The 23,382-nt window shown below is 45.2% G+C and overlaps 2 protein-coding genes across 3 annotated transcripts; both read left to right on the top strand.

Moving 5' to 3' along the window:
- The first annotated feature begins 10,270 nt into the window (after nucleotides 1–10,270).
- Nucleotides 10,271–11,419, top strand: LOC120678632 (probable mediator of RNA polymerase II transcription subunit 26c). The gene has a single exon (XM_039959882.1). The coding sequence runs from the start codon at nucleotides 10,410–10,412 to the stop codon at nucleotides 11,295–11,297; it is 888 nt and encodes a 295-aa protein (XP_039815816.1). The 5' UTR covers nucleotides 10,271–10,409; the 3' UTR covers nucleotides 11,298–11,419.
- Nucleotides 11,420–18,469: 7,050 nt separating this feature from the next.
- LOC120678633 lies at nucleotides 18,470–20,883 on the top strand. 2 transcript variants are annotated; one of them, XM_039959884.1, is made up of 4 exons: nucleotides 18,470–18,866; nucleotides 18,903–18,944; nucleotides 19,503–19,779; nucleotides 20,746–20,883. In XM_039959884.1, the coding sequence occupies exons 1-3, from the start codon at nucleotides 18,597–18,599 to the stop codon at nucleotides 19,746–19,748; spliced, it is 558 nt and encodes a 185-aa protein (XP_039815818.1). In that variant the 5' UTR covers nucleotides 18,470–18,596; the 3' UTR covers nucleotides 19,749–19,779; nucleotides 20,746–20,883. The 2 variants fall into 2 exon arrangements, with proteins under 2 accessions (XP_039815818.1, XP_039815817.1); XM_039959883.1 differs by having other exon boundaries at nucleotides 18,471–18,944.
- The last annotated feature ends 2,499 nt before the right edge of the window (nucleotides 20,884–23,382 follow it).

The following is a 23,382-nucleotide window of genomic DNA, read 5'->3' on the forward strand; positions in this document are numbered from 1 at the left end:
CTAATGTGGTGGTGGCTACTGATTATATGAGGGTTGGGGCATGCATAACCCGCTAGCCACGTCCATCATGGACCCTAACACGATACACGGGCCAACAGCCCATAAGATGGTGTCACAGCATCATGACAGATTCTGGAAGTTCACTTGTTTTGACGATTCCCGTAGACTCCGAACTAATTTGGGCCTCAAACCAGTGCCATTAGAAGCTCCTTGCAATTATCTTTCCATCCATATAAAGATCATCCAAAATGGACACTGTATGTGGCCTAGGTATTGATTTTGGTGCCGGCTGCTCCTGGACTCCGAAGCAGACTCGAACTCGACTTGGATTGGGCCTCCAACTCGTCTTGGCTGCCCTTGCTGGTCCACCACGCCTCCAAACTCCACCCCAACGTCCTCATCATCATCTCCATGGTTTCTAACAATAATTAAATCATTAGGTTATAATTTATTCTCAAATTCAGATGACAAATTTATTTGGAACGAGCTCACCTTATAATCAATGGTTGATTCCGAAGGTGTCGTGCCCTAATCATCCTCCCCTTCTTGAAAGAAAAGCCGTCCTCGGTGCCGATTGTACTCGAAACTAATCCTGTAGGCTCCTTTATCCGAATCCACATGAGCTTTGTCAATACTATCATGCAAAAGATTAGTACTAACAAAAGGTAGCATATGAATAGATGGCGTATGAATATCAATAGTATCGGATCCACTTCGTTGATTACAATCTTGAACAACAAAAGAAGAATTCAGATTTGCACAAATGTAAACCTGATGTATCAAATATTGTCCTTTATTGTTATATTTACTAATAACATGATATGTATGTCTAGACAACCATGGCAAATCAGCACACATAAAGAGTTTCTCCTTTATATTACTTAGATTACACAGAACATCAAATTCAATGAAACCCAAGATATGTAAAGAAGACAACAATTTCATCTCATCTGTATCACTAGCAACATGAATCACATTTGTAAACTCAGTAAAAGTGTGTGGTTCAATGCTCTCATGTTCATGATTAGGTAAGTCATCTTTATCACAGGGAATATGAAGCAAATCATCTTGTGAAAAAGGTAAATCAAGAGTTGGTCCCACTAATGGTTGCTATGTCATAGCATGATTGGTGGAAGAATTCAGCACATCAAAATAAGTCTCACCATCCATGAGTGCAGCACCATGAGCACTACCTTTGCTCTCAATTTCAGCGGGAGTAATAGGTGCATTGTGAAGTGATGGTTCTGAATTTTCACATGAGCATGTGAGCTCCTCATTTTTGTCCATGTCATCCTTGTCCTCTTGCTTTTGTTTAGAATCCTGCAAAAGGTTAGGTGGTGCAAGAGATACAACAATGGACTAATCCTCTAAGTTATGCACCTCGTCATATGAATTTAAAGCAGGAGGTGCATTAACAAAGGTTTCTCGCATAAGAAGTTTCATATCATTCCAACTTTGAGGTTTATCTGAAGAATCTAAAGAATCCCACCAAACTAAAGCTGAGTGTTGTAAAACACTGGATGTATTTTTTACCTTCCTCTTTGGACACATAAAACGAGTAGCAAATATGTTATCTATGGCAATTTCCCACTCCATGTACTCATCAGCACCAATGCCATCATAAATTGGTGGACATGAAGAAGCTGTCATTGTTAGAAGATAGCAAAAGACAACACAAAAGTATTATCCCTATCAACTAGCAACTACTAGATAGTGGTGAAAGTGAAAAGCAATATCTCAAGCGGCTTACCACCGTCTTGCAAGTGTTCTTATCAAAGCCAACAAGCAGCACAATCAGTTGTCAAGATTGGGTGTAACAGTTGCAAGGTGAACCTGTGCTGACAGAAGTATGTATGTGGAGTTTTGGGTAGGCACAATATAGTAGCAAGGAATATCAATAATTCAATTCAGAAATTGCAAGTCTGAAAAGTAGTCCCAAGGTAGTCTATGTCACCGGCCTAAACTTGTCGAGGACCTAGTCCAAGCAAGCAATGGATACAACTTTGCATGGGGCTCAAAAGGATGCAAGCACTTCTGATTTTTTTTCTTTTTTTTAGTGCGGCTCTTTTTTTTTATGCACCTTGCCTTTTACTTATTTTTTCTACTTAGAATGTGCCGCAATATATATGACAGCTCAAGGACTCGAGATGTACATGCACAGCTCAAAAGCATTGGCGACCAGGAAACATCTATGCACAAATAATTCCTTGTCTTAAACAATCTTGCTCAATTCCAAAATAAAATTCTCTGTCGCTTGCACACAGAGGCAAAAGATGGAAAAAAAATCCAAGACACCACGAAGAGATTAAAGGGAAAGCACAAATTATTCCCAAACTGCAATGATTACTTTTCCTTCTCACTTTGTTTATTACTTTTTTCCCCGGCTCTTTCAATCGTGCATGTAACAGATAGACCAGCTTGCAGCAACAAGGGAATGCAAACAAGGGAATGCGTGATCTGCACCAAGTAGGAAAAATAACGCTGGTAGCACACACAATCACCAGACCAACAAATTAGATCGCTACCTCGCAAAGATGTTGTGCACAACCTTGAAAACGTGTGCACAGAGAAAATCAATCTATGATGCACCAAGTCAACAAGGCCAGACTCGACACTAGAGATCCAGCACAAGACCTAGACACGGCAAACACAAAGACACACGCGAGGGACTAAAATTCAGAAAAGCAAACTGAATCGAAAAATTGTGGGGCACAAACGGGTTATAGGACAGCGGAAACAAATTTTTTAGGGCCTTTTGTGGACTATGGGTGATGAACAAAAACGAATCTAAAGGGAGAAAAAACAATAATACCTCACGGATAACCTGGAATCCTGATACCACTTGATGTAGACGCGGCCCTATCTTCCGAGAGGTAGGGGTAAATTCGATTGGTGGAGTACGTGACATTGGCGATCCGGCTTCTAATCAGACACAAATCCGAAGCATGCAACCGTTACACCACCGCTCCGTTGGTTATCAACCAAGCACAACTTGATTGACCTCGCCAAGAAGGCTTTTCCTGCAAGCGAATCGAAGAACACAAGCAAGAAGGTATAAACACGCAATCTAAAATTGCAAATATGAATGAAGCGAAGGCAAAGTAGGAGTTCAAGAACTCGATTCCAAAGGACTAATCGACACAGTGGAGGAGATCAAGAACGGGGTCCCTGATTCACAGCAAAAGGACTTGTCGTCACAGTTACAATGAAGAAGACAGTTTCGCGATGGAAAATCTGATCTAAACAAAACTCAAACCCTAATGTGGTGGCGGCTACTGATTATATGAGGATTGGCGCATGCATAACCCCCTATCCACGTCCATCATGGATCCTAACACGATACACGGGCAACAGCCCAAAAGATGATGTCACAGCATCGTGACAGATTCTGGATGTTCACTTGTTTTGACGATTCCCGTCGACTCCAGACGAATTTTGGCCTCAAACTAGTTCCATTGGAATCTCGTTGAAATTATCTTTCCATCCATATAAAGAGCATCCAAAACGGACTCTGTATGCGGCCTGGGCATTGATTTTGGTGCGTGCTGCTCCTGGACTCCGAAGCAGATTCGAACTCGACTTGGATTGGGCCTCCAACTCGGCTTGGCTGGCCTTGCTGGTCCACCACACCTCGAAACGCCTCCCCAGCATCCTCTCCATGGTTTTTAACAATAATTAAATCATTAGGTAGTAATTTATTCTCAAATTCAGATGATAAATTTATTTGGAACGAGCTCACCTTATAATCAATGGACGTATCGGAAGGTGTCGTGCCCTCATCAGAGCTTTCATTAAAATCTTCCAACATTGGAAGCCCGTGCCATCGAACCGTGTAGCAATTCTAAAAGGATCCATCCCTTCCCCAAAGAGCTAACTCACTAGGCTGTGAAGCCTAACCGATCAAGTGAGCCGGTAAACACAAATTGCCAATGGTTCTTCTCACTAGGGGGTGAATTAGGCAACTTAAAACCTTAACCTATGGCTCCAACTAAATTGCAGAATATTAAACTAAAACATGATATCTATATGTGCAACTATGGTTCTTCTAGTGTGAAACCCCTATCCCAAAAGAATTTAGCAACCTATAGCCTTTCCTATCAAAATACTACTCTATGAAAGTAAAAGTACACAAGGAGCTAGTATGAAATGAGGAAACGTAAAGAGCGGGATAGAAGGAAGCAAACTCTCGACGCGGGTGTTTATCCCGTGGTTCGGTTAGCCACAAAGGCACATCTACATTCACGTTATCGAAGCACTCACTAAGAGTATCGCTTCACGGTAATCAAGTCTCTCCCGTGAACACAATCACAGTTACATTGATCCTGTTTTCCACTAAGGAGCTTGTCCATGAAGGAAGGAGGTCTCCACGTCCCCCGTACAAGATTGTCGTCGCCGCTCCACACCAAGTCGGAGGGTCGATGACGTGCCGGCGAGCCAACAATGCTCCAAGGGGCCGGCGCATCGAGATCTTCTTGTTGGTTTGAGGAATGTGGAGTACTCTATCCTGCTTGTGATGAGTGAATTCTCAACCGTGTGGTGTGATCGTGCGCTTGGTCTTTCGTTGGAGGTACACGGGTGTCAAGTGTCGACGGAGAGCTGCCGTGGAGGTGCTGTGGCCGTTGGACTGTGCGGTGGACGGTGGTGAAGGGCAGTCGGGACCGGAGCTCGTGTCGGGCAGCAGCTGTGGCGTCCACTCCTGGATCAAGGGCGCAAGCGGCGACGGAAGGCGGGTTTCTTGGTTTGCGCCACAAAACCAAGGAGGCGGACGGCGGTTGAAGACGCCAAGTCGTGGAGGCACGGGGGTCGGTCTCGGGACTGACGGAGGTGACGGGCGTCGACGGCGTCTAGGGCCTCGCTGCGGGCGAGGAGGTGATGGGCGTCGGGCGGCGTCTAGGGCCGTCAGAAGGCTGAGGCAGGAACGGCGTCTAGGGCCACGGCATCGAGGCGGGAATCTTCCCGCGCATGGAGTTTTGGCGGTTTTCTCAAAACCGGCCACCTACCCGGGTTTCGCGGACCCCCCGAAACCGCGAACCGGATCTTCATCGACATGGCGGCATCGCGGAGAAGGCTTCGAGTCGAAGAAAGAAACTCTGCCGTCGGATGAGATCGTGTACATATTTCTGGTTTTGCCCCTACGGGCGTTTTAGTGTCTAGTTTGAGTCGAGGGTATTTTGGACCCCTGCGTGGGCACCTTAAATACCACTCTCCCTCTCCTCTCTCTCCATTGCGCCTGCCAAGACCAGCACGCCGCCCTCATCTCACCTCCCTGGCGCCTCCCTCTCTCTCGGTGTTCTCCCTCTCCTCTCCTCTCCTCTCCTCTCCTCTCTTTTTCTCTAGGATTAGATTTATGGATAGTTGAGATTTTTGTACTGAGATTGTGTGGGAAAGAAGGCCCAATCCTCCTTGTGCCCTCTGGGGTTTTGAATTCATTTCAATCTCGGACGATTTGTGCTTTGTTCTGGATGAATTCGATTTTCCTTCATCGACTCTTGAGCACGAGTTGATGGGCTGTTTCTTCATGACTTCGTGACTCTTTAAAGTGGCTCTAATCCATCTAGTTTAGTGCTAAACCCCCCGGAATCACGAGTCCCCTCGAATCGAAGTTTTTGCGTTCTTGAGAAAACCCCGCTCTTGCTCGGGAATTCCTCGATTCTTCCTAAACCATGGAGTGATTCGTCGATTCCTTCCATGGACATGTTCACAAGTCCTTTTGTGATCATGCCTGCAAAATTTGAGCTCCTTTGGACTTGACTTGATCCTCCAATCATAGAAGTTTCCAAAGGACGCGGGCTGAAAATCGTTTCTGGACTCTGTTTTTCATATCACCGGATGAACCGACGCTTTGAAGTTGTAAGCGTCGGATCAACCGGTGAGTAGGTTCTTCGCACGTTAGGGTTTTCTGCTCTTCGCTTGGTTGCACCGGTGCATTAGCTCCACGTGCATCGGATCAACTGGTGTTACTTATTTGCGGTGCTGCTTTGAGCGTTTAACCGGCGTATTGGAGTTTCTTAACATCGGTTCATCCGGTGCTCTGCTGGGTCCTTTTGTTGCCTCTCTGGACAACTGCATCGGCGTTTTAGATTTGCTTACGCCGGTTTAACTGGTGCGTGTGCAGTCCATTTTGGTGTTTCTCTAGACAACTGCACCGACGTTGAGCTCCGATTTTATCGGATCATCCGGTGTGTAACACCGGTTGAACCGACGCTGTTCAAACCCATCCGTCGGATCAACCGGTGCTCACTTCTCTCTGCTGCCGGCTCTGCTCATCGGTTGAGCCGATGCTGTTCAAATCTGTGCGTCAGATCAACCAGTGAGTTATATCGTGCTATTTCTAGCGCTGCTTTTCGGTGATTGTTTCCGCGTTGGATCTTGTTTGTTCCCAAGGCTTTTCTTGTGTTGGTGTAACTCCTCCATAGCTACTCCACACGTCATCTAGGACTCGAGGGTTTGGGAGTACACTTGGGACTTGACCAAATCGCTTCCGGCCGTGAATTTTTTGATTTGGCTCCCATTCACCCCCCCCTCTGGTCACCTTTTCGGTCCCTCATGGTTCACTCAAGAACCAGCCACAAGGCACAGCACCTTGCTTGCTCACTCACTCTAGAGCTAATCTAGCACTTACACTCTTAAAGCTAGTGCTAAATCTAAGGATTTGATCAATATGCATGCACTTGGGTTGGCTTGGAGAGTTTCCTAGGTGTGTTTGAGACTTGTAGCAACTCCAGCAACCTTGAAATGCCCGAGGGATGTCATATATATAGCTCACCAAGTCCATAGATCCGTTAGCAGCCGTTACCCAACTTTCTGCGCAGGCATCGGATAGACCGACGATAGGGCACCGGTTCATCCGGTCACACTGCGCCCCGAGGTAGCCATTGGGTCTTCTGACAAGTGACGTAGGTGTCACCGGATAAACTGGTCAGAGGTCGTCGGTCATCTGGTGTGCTTCCGTTCATCCGGTGCTGAAGGAATCTTCGGCTTGCTGCTGATGTCATTGATCCGACGTATTGCACTGGTGCCCGTCGGATCATCCGGTGTTGAAGACTTTGTTTCAGCACGCTTGACATCGTCTCTGCACGATCCTCCGGTGCTTGCTCCGACGCTTCTTCTTGGCATCGTCGGTTCATTCGGTGCCACTTGGTCTTGTCCACGTGGCCTCCCACTAGTGCTGCTAAATGCACCGACACCTATGCGTCGGTTTATCCGATGCTAACCGGATAGACCGGTGCCCCTGCATCCGTTCATCCCGTACAGCTGTTCTGTGGAGAACTCATCCATTTCATCGTTTCTTTGAGTTCTTTCTTCGTGTTTTGCTTTGCTTGGCCTTTTTGCTTCATCTCTGGATTTATAAATGTTCACTTGACAAACTCATTAGTCCCATTGATTGCGGTGTCACTCAATCACCAAAATCACAAAACAATAGCCTAATGGGGCCATGTTCCTTACACCCGCCCTCCGCCGTCCAGCGCTGCGGTCGCGCCTGGCCGGAGCCCGCCTGGCCAGAGCCCGCGCCTGGCCGGAGTCCGCTTGGCGCCGCACTGCCTCAGCCTCCTCCGCAATCTCAATCTTGCATTTAGTAGGTGCCAAAGTTCGAAAGATTTCTGTAGGTAGGTACCTCTGTAAAGCATCTATGGGCAAGATATAGTGCTAGGTAGATTCTATGGGCAAGAAATTCTTGGGGGTAGCTTCCCTACTGTAACTGCAGAGAAATTGTCAAAGCATTTATGTTCTACTTCTACATTTCTGATTTGAATAAATACTCTTGTAGCATTCACATTTCTGATTTGAATAAATACCTCATGGATACAGTGCCAGCAAATAAATACTCTTGTAGCACTCACATTTCTTTTGTACTACTATGTACTATTGCTATTACCTGTCAGCTGAAAATGTCAAAGCAAATATATATTGCTTTTGCTTCTGTGCACTGTCCAGTCAGACATCTGAATTCTTTTGTGCACTAACCTTCCAAGAGCCTGCTCAGTCAAAGTGTTCAGGACTTTTTGCTGAACTTTCATATGAGTGTTACAGTGAAACTTCCAGATCACTTTATGTAAGATAAGCAGTGTTACAGTGAATTATGTGCACCCATTTCTGGAAATTTCTCCTGAGGTCGATCCAGGTTCTGTTGAGTTTGTTACATATGCTGCTGAGCTGACAATAGTTCAGAGGAGTTTCGAAACTAACTCAAATTTCAGTTCAGTGAATGAAGGCTGAGTTCAGTTAATGATTGTCAATTTTCAGCTGACAATCAGCAGCAACACTGTCTGCTAGGATGCAAGTGGATAGGAAAAGTAGGAAAAGGACAGTAGGTAAGTCTTTAAGAACAGTAAGTGGACTAATGCAAAAAGGGGACTAATGCAAACTCACCTGGATGTGGGAGGCTATGTCAGCAATGTTCCTCCTTCCTGTTGTCTGCTGCCCCCGGTTGTCATCTGCAACCACCTTCAGGAGGAGCATTGCTTAGACAGATTGTATTCTTAAGCTCTTTTTTTTTCCCAAACAGAGCCAGATTGTGAGGCATTTCAGAGATGTCCAGGCATATGCACAGTAAATATTCAGCATATATCGAGGTTGAGGTGATGCAAGCAGAAAGCAGTACTACACTGATTATATGCAGGTTTCTGCCTTTCTTTCAGCAGCTAAGAGAATCATCCATCTGTATTAATGAGCACAAAGGCATTCTCCATAATTCTCCATCAAGCAGAATGTTTTGATGTATGCACTGAACACCACCACACCAATTATGATCACAGATGATCATCAGTGCCAAGCTATATATATTTTTCAGAAAGTGAGTACATAGGGAATAAAATTCCAGCAAAGATTTCAAATGCTAGGAGTAATGCACTACCCCTTTTAACACCTGCTGCACATTGCATTTCACAAATTCTTTATTTTCTGCAGGTACAAATCACTGACCATCAGGGAGTATAAATAGCCAGCCTACACTTGAGGCAAGCAAAGCCATTCAAGCAGTCCTTGTCAGACATAGCATTATTGAACCCATGCACTGGTGACTTTGGAACCCTTTTTCAGTGAAACAGAACACAGCAGCAGGGAGCTAATAACCATTTCAGACCTGCAGGATAAGGATCAAGAGGCATATGCACACACAAGTGTCATCTGAATGGCTTGACATCATGTTCATTACACACATGTGAAACTAAAACTGAAACTAAAACTCAATGACCATGCTGTTCAACTAATCCTAGCCATGCCTTTTATAGGCTACCAATGAACAGCATGGACCAGCCACATTTTCATGATGGCCCAAATAATTTCAGAATTCAGATTTCAGCCACATTTCAGAATTCAGAATTCAAACATGAATACAATAAAACATTTGTCCCTGATTCTGCTGTGAACAGGCATTCACAACTAAATGTCTGAACTGATCAAGTGAATGCTCTGTCAAAAATAGTGACTGAATCAATTTTCAGTAAAACTCAAACTGAGAGAAAAAAAAAAGTAGTTAGTATTCCAACAGAATCCTGTACTAGCTATCCTCCACCTCGAGCATTTAAGTTATTAAGTCAACGGCTGCTTCTTCCTCCACATCTGAGCAATATAGGGAGTGTCGACAACGCAATGAGCACCGGCATGTTCAATTGGTCAATTGCCAATGGCATGCTCATCACGAACTGGAATCAAGCAGAGCAGAGCAGTTGTACATACCAGTAGAAACTGAAAATAAGTAAATTGCAGCGCCGCACATTTAAAATTGGATCCATAAAACCCTGATTTTGGGCGTTACCTTCTTCAATCTCTGCCTTGTTGCAGGAGCCGCCCGTGCGAATCACGAGCAGCAGCGTGGCGACGGGGCTGACCGCCGACGAACACCAAGGCGAGGAAGGCGGCAGCGTTGTCCTTGGACGCCGCGGCGACCACGGGGCAGCAAGCGCCAGCGCCGCAGGCCAAGTGTCCAATTTCCGTGGCCGGCCATGACGGCGGCGCCGGCCATGGGATCGAGCAGGTAAACCCTAGGTTCTCGAAGCTTGTCTGCTTCAGTTCTCTCTGTGAAACAACAGGCGAGGCGGAAGTGCTTGAGCTGGGGGGAATGAGGATTGAGGAGTGGGTTGGATTGGCGACGAACACGGGATGGGCTTCTGCGGAAGCCAACTCGAATTTCCTCTAGTGCTTGCAGCCAATCCGAATTTCATCTACTCCAATCTGAAGAAAAATTCACATCACCGACACGAAATTTGCCGGGAGAAAAAGCTGGCGAGCGCGTCAAGCTTACGCGCCTCGACGGCGTGTCGGACTCGGGGCTCCGACAGCTCCCAGCGGCCATCATAAATCCAGCGCCCTGACACCTTCTCGCCATCTCGCCATCTCTCGCTCCCTTCTCGCCGTCTCTTGCATCAGATCCATCCAGACACCAACTCGATCTCGCGTTAGCCGGCGGCATGGCGCTCCGCCGCTCCAAGCCCTTCCTGGCGGCGTTCCCGCTCATCGACGCCGCCATCGAGGCCGCCGACGCTGGCGGCAGCCTCTGCCGCGACGAGTTCCGGAGCGCCAGGGCCCGGATCGTCGAGCTGCTCTGCGACGCCGCGAACGACGATGAAAAGGTGGAGGGCTTCTGCGAGATGCTGGACGAGGCCATGGCGGGGTCGCTTGCCACGCTCCGGGCCGTGCCCCCTGAGAAAATCGCGCTGGCGTCCGGCGATCTGGTCGGCGCTGTCGGCGCGCTGATGAAGGACCACCCGTCGGAGCGGGTCCGCGAGCTCGCGCGCGACGTCGTGCGCGGGTGGAGGGCGGGCGTCAAGGCCGAGCTCGCCAGGGCCAGGGCCGCCATGGACGTGCTGGACGCCCTCTCATCATCTACTCCGCCGCCGCCGCCGGTCAAGGACGACACCAAGACGACAAAGAAGGAAGGGAAGATACCGGAGGAGCAGCCTCGTCCAAGGAAGACACCCGCCGCCATCACCAGAAGCCATCCCAGCACGGCGGAGTCCAAGAAGGGGGCTCCGATCGCCAGCGCCAGCAAAGCCAGGCCGTCAGCGAACATCGGAGTTGCAGCCGTTATCCCTGCGCAGCCGAAGAAGACGCCGCGTGTCATCGTTAGCAGCAGCGCCACCGAGGAGGAGAAGAAGATGGAGGCCACGAAGCGCAAGCTCCACGAGCGGTACCAGGAGGCCGAGAACGCGAAGCGGCAGCGCAAGATACAGTGGATCGAGCCACGACCGCCGCCGCCGGGGATGAAGAAGGGCCTAATGCAGCGCAACGCGGACACGGCACGCTGCGCGGCTGCGAGGTGCTTGGTCAAGTCTAGGCGTCTAGCTCGCTTGGGATGAGGGTTTTGTCAGGGTTTTGTCAGTTGTGCAATATGCAACACATCTGCAGGAGCAGAGGCAGAGCACCGGCGTGGTGTTCTCCAACAATTATTGCTACAGATAGTCCAGCTCAATCTGTACATGTAAACTGAATTGATGCACCTGCGCTCTGCAGTAAATTTTGTTGATTTCGTAAAGCTGCATCCACATGAACTGCTGTTGTTAGTTTCGTTAAGTTCGTCAGCTGCACGAGCCGAGTCAGACGACTGGACAGTTACGGCTGTTTTTTTCCCTCTATTTTTTGTGAGCTTTAGACATTCCGAACGTTGATTAGCCATGCTAAAGAGCTGGACTTGCATGGCATTGAACTTTCTCCATACGTTAGACTATCAGCCAGTTCAACAAGCTCTCGCTTCAGGTTCAGGACCCAAAACAGCAGATACAGTCACAGTGTCACAAGTCTTTTGCAAGCACAATTTGACAGTGATCAGAAAATGCACTCATGATCTTGAACCAAACGTTTCTGGCTTTCTGCAGCAAACATGTCTTGCCACTCAGGATTAAGCCATTTAGGCAGGAAAGAATCTACCAAGCAAGTCTTTTGCTTAGGCTTGTCAAAAGGTATTATTTGTCACACAATGTTGCACCGTCAAAAGTTCAGAGTAAATGGCCGAAGGTGATGGCTATGCTACAACACCTTACTCGGAATACTTATCATTCGGTGCAAAAAGCCAAGTCATTCAACAGCATAGCTATTTTCTGCAGCAGCTGAAAACTGAGCAAGTGCCAGTGTTTAAAAATTAGCTGTCACAGAGAATATTTCCATTGAACCTTAATGGGCAGGCGCCACAGGTTTTAAAAGGGCTGGGTGGCTGGCCATTGGGTGTTACTGCACAGCCACAAGTCCTTGTTGCCCTGTATCCCCTGTTTTTTATATATAGTATATAAACTTAATTGATGCATTTTTATTTTGTTCATGAACAACATAGCAGTAAAACGAAAAAGGTGCATCTTACTCCTCTCAACAAGTCACTTTATCCACTTAACCCCCAAAAGAAAATTTAAGCTCAATTTACTTCCCCAAACTATTTTAATTGGTCCAATCTACCCCCTACTGAAATTTCTTTTTTTTTTATTTCTTCACTTACAAGTGGAATTTTAGCTTCAAATTTTGCAATGTGACTTGTAATATAATGCCCTATGCTAAGAGATACATTATAATTTTTTCATGCAGAATTGTATCTCTGTGATAAATTTCCTGTTAAATATTTCCAACTTATGAAAGTAATCATGAAAAAAACATGTATTTTTTTAAATAGAGCATCATGTTCTCTATCCACTCACAAAATTTGAAATTAAAACTCAATTTGTATGCAAAAAAAGAGAAATATTATTAGGGGGTAGATTGGACTAATTGGAATTGTTGGGGAAGTAAATTAAGCCTAAATTTTGTTTAGGGGGTAAATGGACAAATTGAATTGTTGAGGGGAATAAAATGGACTTTTTCCAGTAAAACAATCCCAATATTAGCCATATCTACCTGCCTACTTGTCTATGGTGGTGCTATGCCAGCATATCATTGCATTTTTGTAGAAGTGGTTGTCAAAACATAATTTTTTAGCAGTAGGAGATTGTTTCATCTTTCACAGATTTTTACCTGTTTCTTTTATTTCTCTCATGTCAACTTTCAAGTATTAAACAATATAAATTGGTAGATGAACTTGACAAATTAGTAGATAAACTTATCGATAGTTTCATAACATTATTTGTTGTAAAAAGATACGGCCATTATTTAGAAAAGCTATATATGGAATGTTAAGAAGTTGATTTGTGATATATATATTCTATAAGGAACATGGTCCCATTAGGCCATTGTTTGTGATTCTGGTGATGGAGTGACAACATAATTAATAGGACTAACAAGTTTGTGAGATCATATTTGTAGTTTTCTGGGTTCCATGAATGAAATCCAATGTGTCCAATTCTCTATAGAGATGTGTTCAATTCACCGTACAGACGGATTCGACAAGCACAGCAAACTCAAATAGCACCAGTTTAACCGATGACGCTGCACCGGCCTAATCAATAGTCATCGGATAAACCGACGCACAAGCATTGGTGCATTGGACAGAGCGCATGAATACCAAGTCAAGAAATCTCAGTGGCACTGGCTGAACCGACGGTCGAGAAATGGGCATCGGTGCATTCGTCGGGGCATTGTCCAAAGACGATGTTTAGGAGGAACCAAAACCCCTTTCAGCACCAGTTGAACCGACGCACCATCGGAATAAGGCATCGGTGCAATGATGTCAGCGCTGCAGGAAAGTCAACGTAGATCTCTTCAGCATCAGTTGAACCAACGGGTCATCGATGCATTGCATCGGTTAAACCGATGGGTGCTGAGTCAGCAGCAGGTAGCGTGTTAGAAGCGCAGTGGCTAGTTTCAGGCTAAGAGAGACTAGTTAAACCGACGCCCCCTCATCGGTTGAACTGACGGTGTTCGCAGAAATGCCCCTACGGCTACAAACAGCTACTTCTAGTTTGTGAGATATATATATGGCTTCCCCTGGCCATTTTGGAGTTGCTGGAGTTCCTAGAAGTCACACTCACACCCAAGAACCTCTCCAATCCATCCAAGTACTTAGTGACCAAATCTTTAGTCCTTAGCACACCTTCGAGAGTGTTAGTGCTAGGTTAGCTCTTGAGTGAGTGAGAGAGCAAGGTGTTGCTGCCTTGTGCGTGGTTCTAGAGTGAACCAACATTGTATCTTGATGTGTCGGCCATCCTTGGAGTCTTGGTGGCTCGCCAGCACGTCTTCGACCCTCCGGCTTGATGTGGAGCGGCGTCGACGACTTTGTGTGGGTGACGTGGAGACCTCCATCCTTTGTGGAGAAGCTCCTTAGTGGAAATCAGGATCAAGGTGACCGTGGTAACTCGGTGTCCCCGGAAGAGACTTGATTGCCTGGAAGAGATACTCTTCATGAGTGCTTCGACAACGTCGAATAAGGGTGCCTTTGTGGCTAACCAGACCATGGGATAAATCCTCGTGCCCAGAGTTTGCTTCCTCTCATCCCTCCTTTATGTTTCCGCATTTCATACTATCAATCTTTGTGTGCCTTTACTTTCATAGAGTAGTATCTTGATAGGATTAGCTATAGGTTGCTAAATTATTTTGGGATGGGAGTTTCACACTAGTTGAACCGTAGTTGCACATTTAGATAGCATGTTTCAGTTTATGTTCTGTGCAAACTAGTTGGAGCCTTAGGTTAAGGTTTTAAGTTGTCTAATTCACCCCCTCCCCCTCTTAGGCTACGAGCACCCGATCACTTTCATATACATTTTGTTAGTATATCTAAATATGGGTGGCACACAAGCACGGTCTGATTCAAATTTGCCAAAATTGTTTCATATTGCATGCTAAACGTTGATGCCAAATTAAAGCACTATTATCTGTTGCTGATCTAACCAAAGCTTAGTCTGTTTTATTATCAGATAATGACCAACAAGAAAGGGAATTGAATTTGAAGACCGCAAGCAGTTACACCACCCTATCCCTTAATACTGCTGAAGTTGGTGGCTAAACACAACTGATTAAAGTCAGTCTTACTGCTTTGTACAGCTTCTAGAGAATGATTCCTCAGCTATGAACCTCACTACATTGTTATGGATATAGAACTATACTCTATATATACTTCACTAGTTCCTTTCACAGTTTGATGGTATACTGTTTTTGTCTTTAGAAAAGGAGACGTAAAAGAATAGGTATCCTAGTACTGGAAGTGCTAGCTGCTTCACGGATATCCTGTATGTATGATGCTGGAATTCGTCTACTCGGAATGGTGTGATGTGATGAAGCCACCATGTTGATTTTGCCCAATCGAAACAAAGGCAATCCCCATATTATCTCATGAATGATGTAGATTCCTCCTGGCGCTACCCCATGCCTAACACACAACCCCACGCAAAACCAGGTGGTAGCCGAGGTGCATTACTGATCCCGAATTAGCTCCCTTTTTCCTGATTCGCGCATCACTGACCCTGAATTATTTCCCTCTTTCCTGATCTGTATTTGCTTGTACACTGCTGGTTGTGCTTCAGTCCTCATTCTTAGGTGCATTTTCTCATCTGTGGTTTATAAATCAGAATTCTGAATTTTGGACAGTTAGACATGTTTTATCTCGTCAATGCTTGTTACTAAGAATGGAAGTTTCAGAGTTGTCAGGAAGAAACTACTACCAGTGACATTTAGACCAACATGTTTCCCTTTCTCCCTCGGATCATGACAAAGTATCAGATCAGACGGATTCTAATGAACCATGTTGACCACCGAGCTCTTGTGTTGCCTAGCTTTTTGCTTGATCCTTTCTTCCTGTGCTATATGGAGATGAATGAAAACCTACAAGTTAATGATGCCCTTTCTGTTTGTTCTTCCCTTTTTTTAGTTTTTGCTCCTAGATTCAAAGAGTTATGCATAGGCACTTCACTCCTTGACAAATCACTGTTATCATGGGGATTGCTACAATTAATTTTGCAGCTTAGTAACTTAGATGTGCTTGAGGATTGCTGCAATCATGCATATTGCTACTGCTTCTAAAATTTATTACTTAACCATTCTTGTTTGCAGCATTACCTGATTAGGAATAATCATTTTTTTTTCTCAAACACGCAGGAGTGCTGCGCATTTTTGTATTAAGAGAGGGGGAAAAAAGTCTAAAAACATCCCCATCACCTTACCTTGGACTAGAGTAAGGGATGTAACTGAAACACGAACCAGACTATTACAAATAAATGAGAAAAAGGGACCTGACCAACACTAGACCTCTTCTAATTCGCAACTAAAGAACTCCCTTGGCTTAGGGCAGTAAGCCCTTTGGTGCCAGAGATTTGCCATAGGTGATATTCATCTTTAAAGGTTTGAAGAGCTCCCTGCAAGTTTGGTGTTGTTTCCATCGAAGACACGGGCATTTCTGTGTTTCCAAATAATCCAGGCACCTAGGATCATAAGTGAATTGAACTCCTTTTCGTAGATGTTTTTGTAGTTTCTTCCAAGACTTCCTCCACTAGTCTACAAACGAGTTAGCTGTGTGTCTAGGTGCTAAACGGGAAAGGTTCAGGGGCTGGAGAATGTTGAACCAAAACTGTCGGGCGAACACACACGTAGTGAGCAGGTGTTGGATTATCTCTTCTTCGTGATCGCACAGCGGGCAGCAATCAGGGTGAGGGAGCCCTCTTTTCTGCAGGCAATCAGACGTCCAACATCGGTTATGAATGGCCACCCAAATGAAGGTTTTACATTTACTAGGGGCCCAAGATTTCCAAAGCCGTTTCCATGGTTCAAAGCCCACAGATCCTGCAAAGAAAGCTCTGTATGCGAACCTAGAGGAAAAAAGTTTTGAGGCTCCAAACTTCCAGTGATGGATATCTTCAGTGTCGTGTACTACAACACGACCCTGCCAGCCGAGAGCTCCACGAATGTTTGACACCCAGGTTAGGTCATGCAAATCCTCCCTCATTGTCCTTGATTTTCTTAATCTTGTCAATATGCACTTGAAAGCATTAGGTGCTAAGTTTTCAATGTTGCAGCCATGTAACCAGCGATCTATCCAGAACAAAGTGTTCTGCCCATTACCAACTGTACTGACAACTGACACGGCGAACGAAGCAGCAGTGTTGGAGTGGACTGGGACCTCAAGGCCAGCCCAAGGACGATCCAGCTTCGTTTTCTCAAACCAAAGCCAATGCATTTGTAGCGCCCAACCCATTATTTCAAGATTATGAAACCCCCCCCCCCCCAATCTATAGGTCTCATAACTTTTTCCCAAGCCACCAAGCAGCTGCCACAATTGATTTCCTAATCATTATACGCCAATTAGGGGTTGATCAGTTTTCTTGTAGCAGTGCTCAGCACATAGGATTTTCAAAGAGACAGCTGTAACTGCTCACGTGCGCGCAAGGCTACTGCCGCAGCTTGCTAGCTAGCCTAGGATGTGGATCGATCCAATATTGGAACACGGTGTCAAGCAGGATATAACAAATGGATGGATCGGTGCTCCATAGTATGTATCTCGCGGGGGTCGATTGAGTGCGTCTGGTTCGCTCCATGGAGTAACCGTCTCCATCTTTATACCCAAGCTGTTGGGATTCATCGTTTGTATGATTTTGATCTCACAAATCTATGGTGAGCCTGGGTAGAAGTTTGCCCATCGCAGTCTGTTGCTGACTTCTCTTTTTGATGATTGTGGTCCATCTAGTGTTTCCTGGGGTTCTACTGTGTTGCCTTTTTTCCTACCACTTTTATATGTGTTGCTAATCACGAAACTCATTAACTAAATCTGCAGTTCTGAATGGTAATTCATTGCAAAGCGGGAAACAACAGTTTGAATGTTGGGCGTACGTGACCTCTATATGGGCCTGTGTCTGGCGTGCGGGCATTATTTTCGTGGGCTGAATTGGCATAGAATGTATAGCCCAGCCCAACAAAGACAGTCTTCCGTTGAAACTATTCAACTTGTTTGTCCGATAGTAATTCTGATTTTCCCTTCAACTCACCTCACTGATTTCATAGTGTAAAATAGTAATGGGTCATCTGCAAGCATGCAGGGTGTGATTTGGAAGAGAGTCTAATGTTTCTAAATTTGAGTAAGAACCGGTTGCCAAACAATTTGGAAAAAAAAAACTCATTTCCCAACCCTCAAATTTAGCCGAAGTTCGCTTGCGACCTCAACTTTTAAATCATTTAAGGACAGTAGTATACTACTACACATCAACGGTCTCGTAAATCATTTTTGTTGTTTCACGTTTAATTTTTTTATGGTGTGGGATGGTAATGGATCATGGCTCTAATGCTCTCTTCACAATCTTAGTTGGCTCTTAATTTTTCTTAGCTCAAAATTGAATAATCATTTTAAGATTATATATTAATAATTTACGAGATTGTCCATTAGACGCTATCAAGTTCGGTTATTTGTTTGGAATTGACCGTTAGATTTGCACGCTTTTTAACATTAACTGTATAACACAATTTGAAGTCGTTCGAAAAAACAATAACTGGAAGTAAAATCTATCGTTACATATCTGATATTCCTTCATTTTCATTCCCTTCATTAAGTGCTTGTGAAAACATTCATGAAATCATTGGAACGAACCCGAAAGCGACACGTGTTAAATCCCCTTCCGTGTTCGTCGGGTCATCGTCTTTCCAACCCACTTTCCCCTCGCCCCAGTTCCCCCCACTTCACAGCACAGCCGCTCCCTGCCTCCACTGCGAGCCTCGAGAGCCTAGGGTTCCCTCCCCTCCTCGGCTCCTCCCCGCGCGCTCCCATGGCTGCCTCTGAGGTGGTGCTCGAGGTTCTCCCCCAGGCGCCGCCGCGGGAGCCGGCGGCCGCGCTGCTCCCGCGCCTCGCCGTGCCCAAGGTTCTGCAGTACCTGTACCTCGCGAGCGTGTGGGTCGCCTCCGCGGGCGTGGCCGCCGGGACCGTCGCGCGCCGGGCCCTGGGCGACGAGTCCCCGGTGACCTACGCGTTCCTCAAGGTCTCGATCGGAGCCCTCGTCTTCCTCGTGCTGCTCGTCCTCGTCGTCACCCTGCGGCTCCTGCGCGCCATGTGCGCGGCGGGGTTTGGGCTGTCGCTCCGCACCGTCGCCAGGGAGGTTCAGATCCATTCCCGGAAGGTATTGTGAAAAAAGGCAACGCTGTTCCTTTCCGCAGTTGATTCGAGCAGGTTTTACCACTGTTAGTCAGTCAGTAAACTGTATGCTGAAATTGACTGCCCCCTTTAAGCTGAAATGGCTAACTAGGCTCTAATTCCCTCTATTTTGGAATCAATTGTGGTATGCACAAGCGCCTTTAAAGTTAACTTGTTTTGTTTCCCCAAATGAGAAAAAAATCAAGTTGTCTGAAAAATGTGTAGAGTCAATTTCCATCCATCCAATTTCAAATCGAATCATAGTATCAAGTATCATACAGATCCTCTCGATGTGCTCGTGTGAACAGTGATTGATCTTTGCACCTCGTTAGCTCTATGAGGTGTGGATGCAGGAGCTGCTTTAATTCCAGTTAAGCTGCATTAGTTTCTCTAAAGAAAATGCAATTCGCGCACTGTATATATGTGAGTGCATTTGCATCTTTCCAATTTCACATTGAAGCATACATATACTATCCTTATGATTGTGTTCACTGGAAGATACTGACCGGATTTGCTTGCTGATGCTGTTGAGCGTCCTTGTCAGATGTTTGGAGCATTAACTTGGAAGGTGCTGCTGGACCCTGCTGCAGTTGTGTTGCTCGTGTCTTTCCTTTTCTTCCTGCTGCTTGGAGTAGGCGTTCTGGTGCTTGGGGGGCTGTTACCTGTGCAGGAATCTCAAAGGGAAAGGATTGGTTTTGCACTCTTTGATACATGGGTATTGGGTGCCATGGGAATGTCTTGCTTTGTCATCATACCCAGTTTTGCACTAAAGATCTGGAGGAGCAAATAGGTGGCGATGCGGAAGCATTTCAATATCTGAGGTATCCCACAGTTGCCCTGGCTATCTTATGTTTATGTGTCATATAACATTATCTACAATGAGCATGTCTTTTTGTATGCATCTATGCCTTTTTCGCCTCTTTTTAGTATGTAAATAGCTCCTTTAGTGGCTTATTATCATTATCCAGAATTGTGAAGCTTGCTAGTAGGGTCGTTATTGAACGATAGATTTCATGTGAGCATTAGCACAAAACCTGCTACAGGAAAAAAATTGTTTGCAAGTACCTTTTCTGGAAAATATGTTATGCCATAGACAATTTCTCCATTGAACCTTGTGTGAGGCCCTGTTAATCTACTTATCTGCAATTCTGCATGCATGTTCACATTGCCTTTGTGTATCACGTTTTGTTTATTCTTATGAATGCTTCTATGTTTGGGTCAGTAAAAGGAATAAAACTTGGTTTCACTTTGTAAAGTACATTAATGGCCATAAATTCTCTTCTTATATCATACTGATGGATTTTGTGTTTCTGTAAAAAGAATTGAAAAACTCTGTTTGATTATGCCAGCACATAAAAATGGTAGTAAACTGTAAACCAGGACCATCTTTAGTCTTTAGCAAGTTTCCCCCTGCATTTTTGAAGTAGTTAGTTAGAAATTATATTTCTTTCTGGTGAAGGATCTCTTCATCATGCACACATTTTTTCCCCAGTCACTCTTATTTCTCCCCAGTCACTCTTATTTCTCCTAATGATAAGTTGATAACTTACTGCATCAGTAGCCCTTATGCATAAGTAAACATGTTGAGAGTTCGTTACATTGATTGTTGAGAAAGGGATAAATGATTGTGGTTCCTGGTAACCTGTTGCATTAGAGGTTCATGTCTTAATTGTAAGTGATACAGGCATTCAGCTAGAATGAAGGATAACAAGATAAATAGATTAAAAAACTCGGCCTCACTGGGAATGTTACAAATCTAACCACAGGTTGGCCTGTTTTATCCACAGGCAAGGACAATTAAAGAAGGCACTGAAGCTCGACAAGCAATTACAGCACAGACCCTGATGTATGCTGGCGTCTGCCGTCGAAGCTAGCTGACTTCTCTGCTTAGGTTCTAATTATCACCAGTAATATCTTTATTAAGTCTTTCTTGGTGCCTTGCTGTACATATTAATGTATGCTCACTACTACAAAATAGGCCTTTCTTCCAGGCCATTTGTCCCGGTTACCTTTGGACCCGGGACAAAAGGTGGCTTTTGTCCCGGGTCCAACGGCTAGCCGGGCCAACGTGGGGGACAGGGGCTTTTTGTCCCGGGTGGAGCCACCAACCGGGACAAAAGGCCCCCCTTTTGTCCCGGTTGGTGGCTCCACCCGGGACAAAAAGGTCCAACCCTTTTATCCCGGGTGGTAACACCAACCGGGACAAAATGGTCACCCTTTTGTCCCGGTTGGTGTTACCACCCGGGACAAAAGGCCCCTTTTATCCCGGTTGGTGTTACCAACCCGGACAAAAGGCCTCTCCACGTGATAGTTCAAAAGGAAGTTATTCTATACTGAGTCACGTGTACTACTTAGGTGAATTGGCAAGGAAACCATGCGTTGGGCAAGAGGTCTTGGGATCGAATCCCGTGGTGTGCAAAAAAATTTTTAACGTCAGGCACCTTTTGTCCCGGTTCTTCCACCCGGGACAAAAGCCTCGAGAGGCTTTTGTCCCGGAAGCCTTGTCCCGGTTCCAAAACCGGGACAAAAGCCAGTTTGGAACCGGGACAAAAGGCTAAATCTGTAGTAGTGGCTGGAACTCGTAACCTGACGCTGAAGCTGAAGCGTTTGCGATGGGGTGGGTCACTGGTTATCACCGCCCTGTCTGAACATAAGTACTCTTTAGACATTTTGTCCCGTGAAATGAATGTAACTGATTCGCCGTTGTGACGCGGCGATTGCTTCGTGGCAACTGGCTGGATCTGTGGCTGGTATTGCGAACACCTGTATCTTGTGGATATGCCATATGTGGGCGAGCCTTGGCTGAGTTTGATAGTTCGGAGACTTGTTGTTTTGCATTCCGTTTGGTGGTTATTGTCAATCAACTGCCCACCAGGGCTTTCAGTGTTGTACTACTGATCAAGATCTTCTAGTAACGTGCATGGCTTCTCTTGCCCTACCTCTATTTGATTTGCATTGTATGACGAGCGGCCTGGCCTCGGTTTGAATTTTGAGGGCAGTGCATTGGAATTTGGAGTTCTGTCAGCGACTGCGACTCGGGAGCTCCTATTTATCTTGTGGAAGGTAATAAGCCTGCAACAGCCCAACAAATACACATATAACGGTGCCCGAAAGACCAAAAAACAGCCCACAAAGCACACGCGACCTACTATGTTTGCATATCTGTTCACAGAGCGTGTTGTTTGCTTGAACAAAACAGAGTTACTGGCATTTCAAAAGAAAAACACAGAGTTACTGCCATATTGCTGGATAACAGCAGGAGCAGATGAATCCTATGCAGCCAGCCAGCCACTATTGTGGCTAATACAGATAGACTATGAGCCTATAATCACGTGCGTGTGGCATCATTTGTTTTCATTATCCTATCTTGCTCACTTTTCATGTTTATGGTGTTTGATATTCAACATTATTAGATAGTAGGTCAACATTTCTTGAAATCACATTCAACATGTTGAATAACTATTTCAACATTATAAATGGTAATTTTAAAATAATATTTCTAAAATGTTGGAGTAGTACATCTAATATGCTGAACCAGAATATTTGAAATGTCATATTCATTAGAAAAATAAAAACATAGACATATTACATCTTATTTTATTAAAATAATTCTAGGAAAAATGGTGGTTTAAACAGAGTTGAAATCGGATATGTCGTTAGAGAGAAAAACAAGTTTGAAATTTGAAAATCAATACCTTTCGTCGGCCAGCGAACATCCAGCGCTACCTATGATTCTGTAAAACTCGTCCATTGTTCCAACTCGCTCCATAGGCCCAGTATAGCGACATCCCTCCGAGCGGACGCGAGAGACAGAACAAAAAATCACGACCATTGATTTTATCAGTTTGCACTAATCTAAAGTGGAAGATAGATAAACTTCCCACCATCTGGAAGATACTCATAGGATTTCTTCTGCGACTCGATGTCTGGTTTAGAGTGGGCGCCCCGACCCTTGGCGAACCAAACGAGAGCGCAAATATTCCGAGTCACAGGCGGGTGGCCTGCTCATTTTCCCTTTATTGGGCCGGCCCACTTGTGGTTAAGGTCCAGCTTTGCTAGTTATTTTCTTCTTTCTTCTTTTTGCCCTAGAAGTTGCGACGGAACATCTTTTTTATTTGTTTCAATAAAATAATTTGTTCTGATGGAACATTTTTTCGTTCCTGTGGTAAGATTAGATCCAACTGAACAATTTTAATTTTTATTCCAATGGAACTTTTTTATTCCAAATAGAATAATACTGTTCTAGTGGAACAATTTGTTCCAATTGTGGATGGCTACGAACCAGCGGCCCAAAAAAAATTAGTGGCCCACCAGAATTTAATCTTCCTTCCGTGATGGGTCAATATGCAGTCACACGCGCTGCCCCTAGCAGCCCCAACGAGAGGACTAAAACTAGATGAGCTAAATGGAGCTACAAGTGCTCT

This window comes from Panicum virgatum, chromosome 6N, assembly GCF_016808335.1.
Source record: "Panicum virgatum strain AP13 chromosome 6N, P.virgatum_v5, whole genome shotgun sequence".
In the NCBI taxonomy this organism is placed as follows: domain Eukaryota; kingdom Viridiplantae; phylum Streptophyta; class Magnoliopsida; order Poales; family Poaceae; genus Panicum; species Panicum virgatum.

What these genes read in the sequence shown, in the direction of transcription:
- LOC120678632 (XM_039959882.1), top strand. Translation starts at nt 10,410, where the DNA reads ATGGCGCTCCGCCGCTCCAAGCCCTTCCTGGCGGCGTTCCCGCTCATC.
- LOC120678633 (XM_039959883.1), top strand. Translation starts at nt 18,597, where the DNA reads ATGGCTGCCTCTGAGGTGGTGCTCGAGGTTCTCCCCCAGGCGCCGCCG. An exon ending in TTCAGATCCATTCCCGGAAG is followed by an intron (nt 18,945 to 19,502) that starts GTATTGTGAAAA and finishes CGTCCTTGTCAG; the next exon opens with ATGTTTGGAGCATTAACTTG.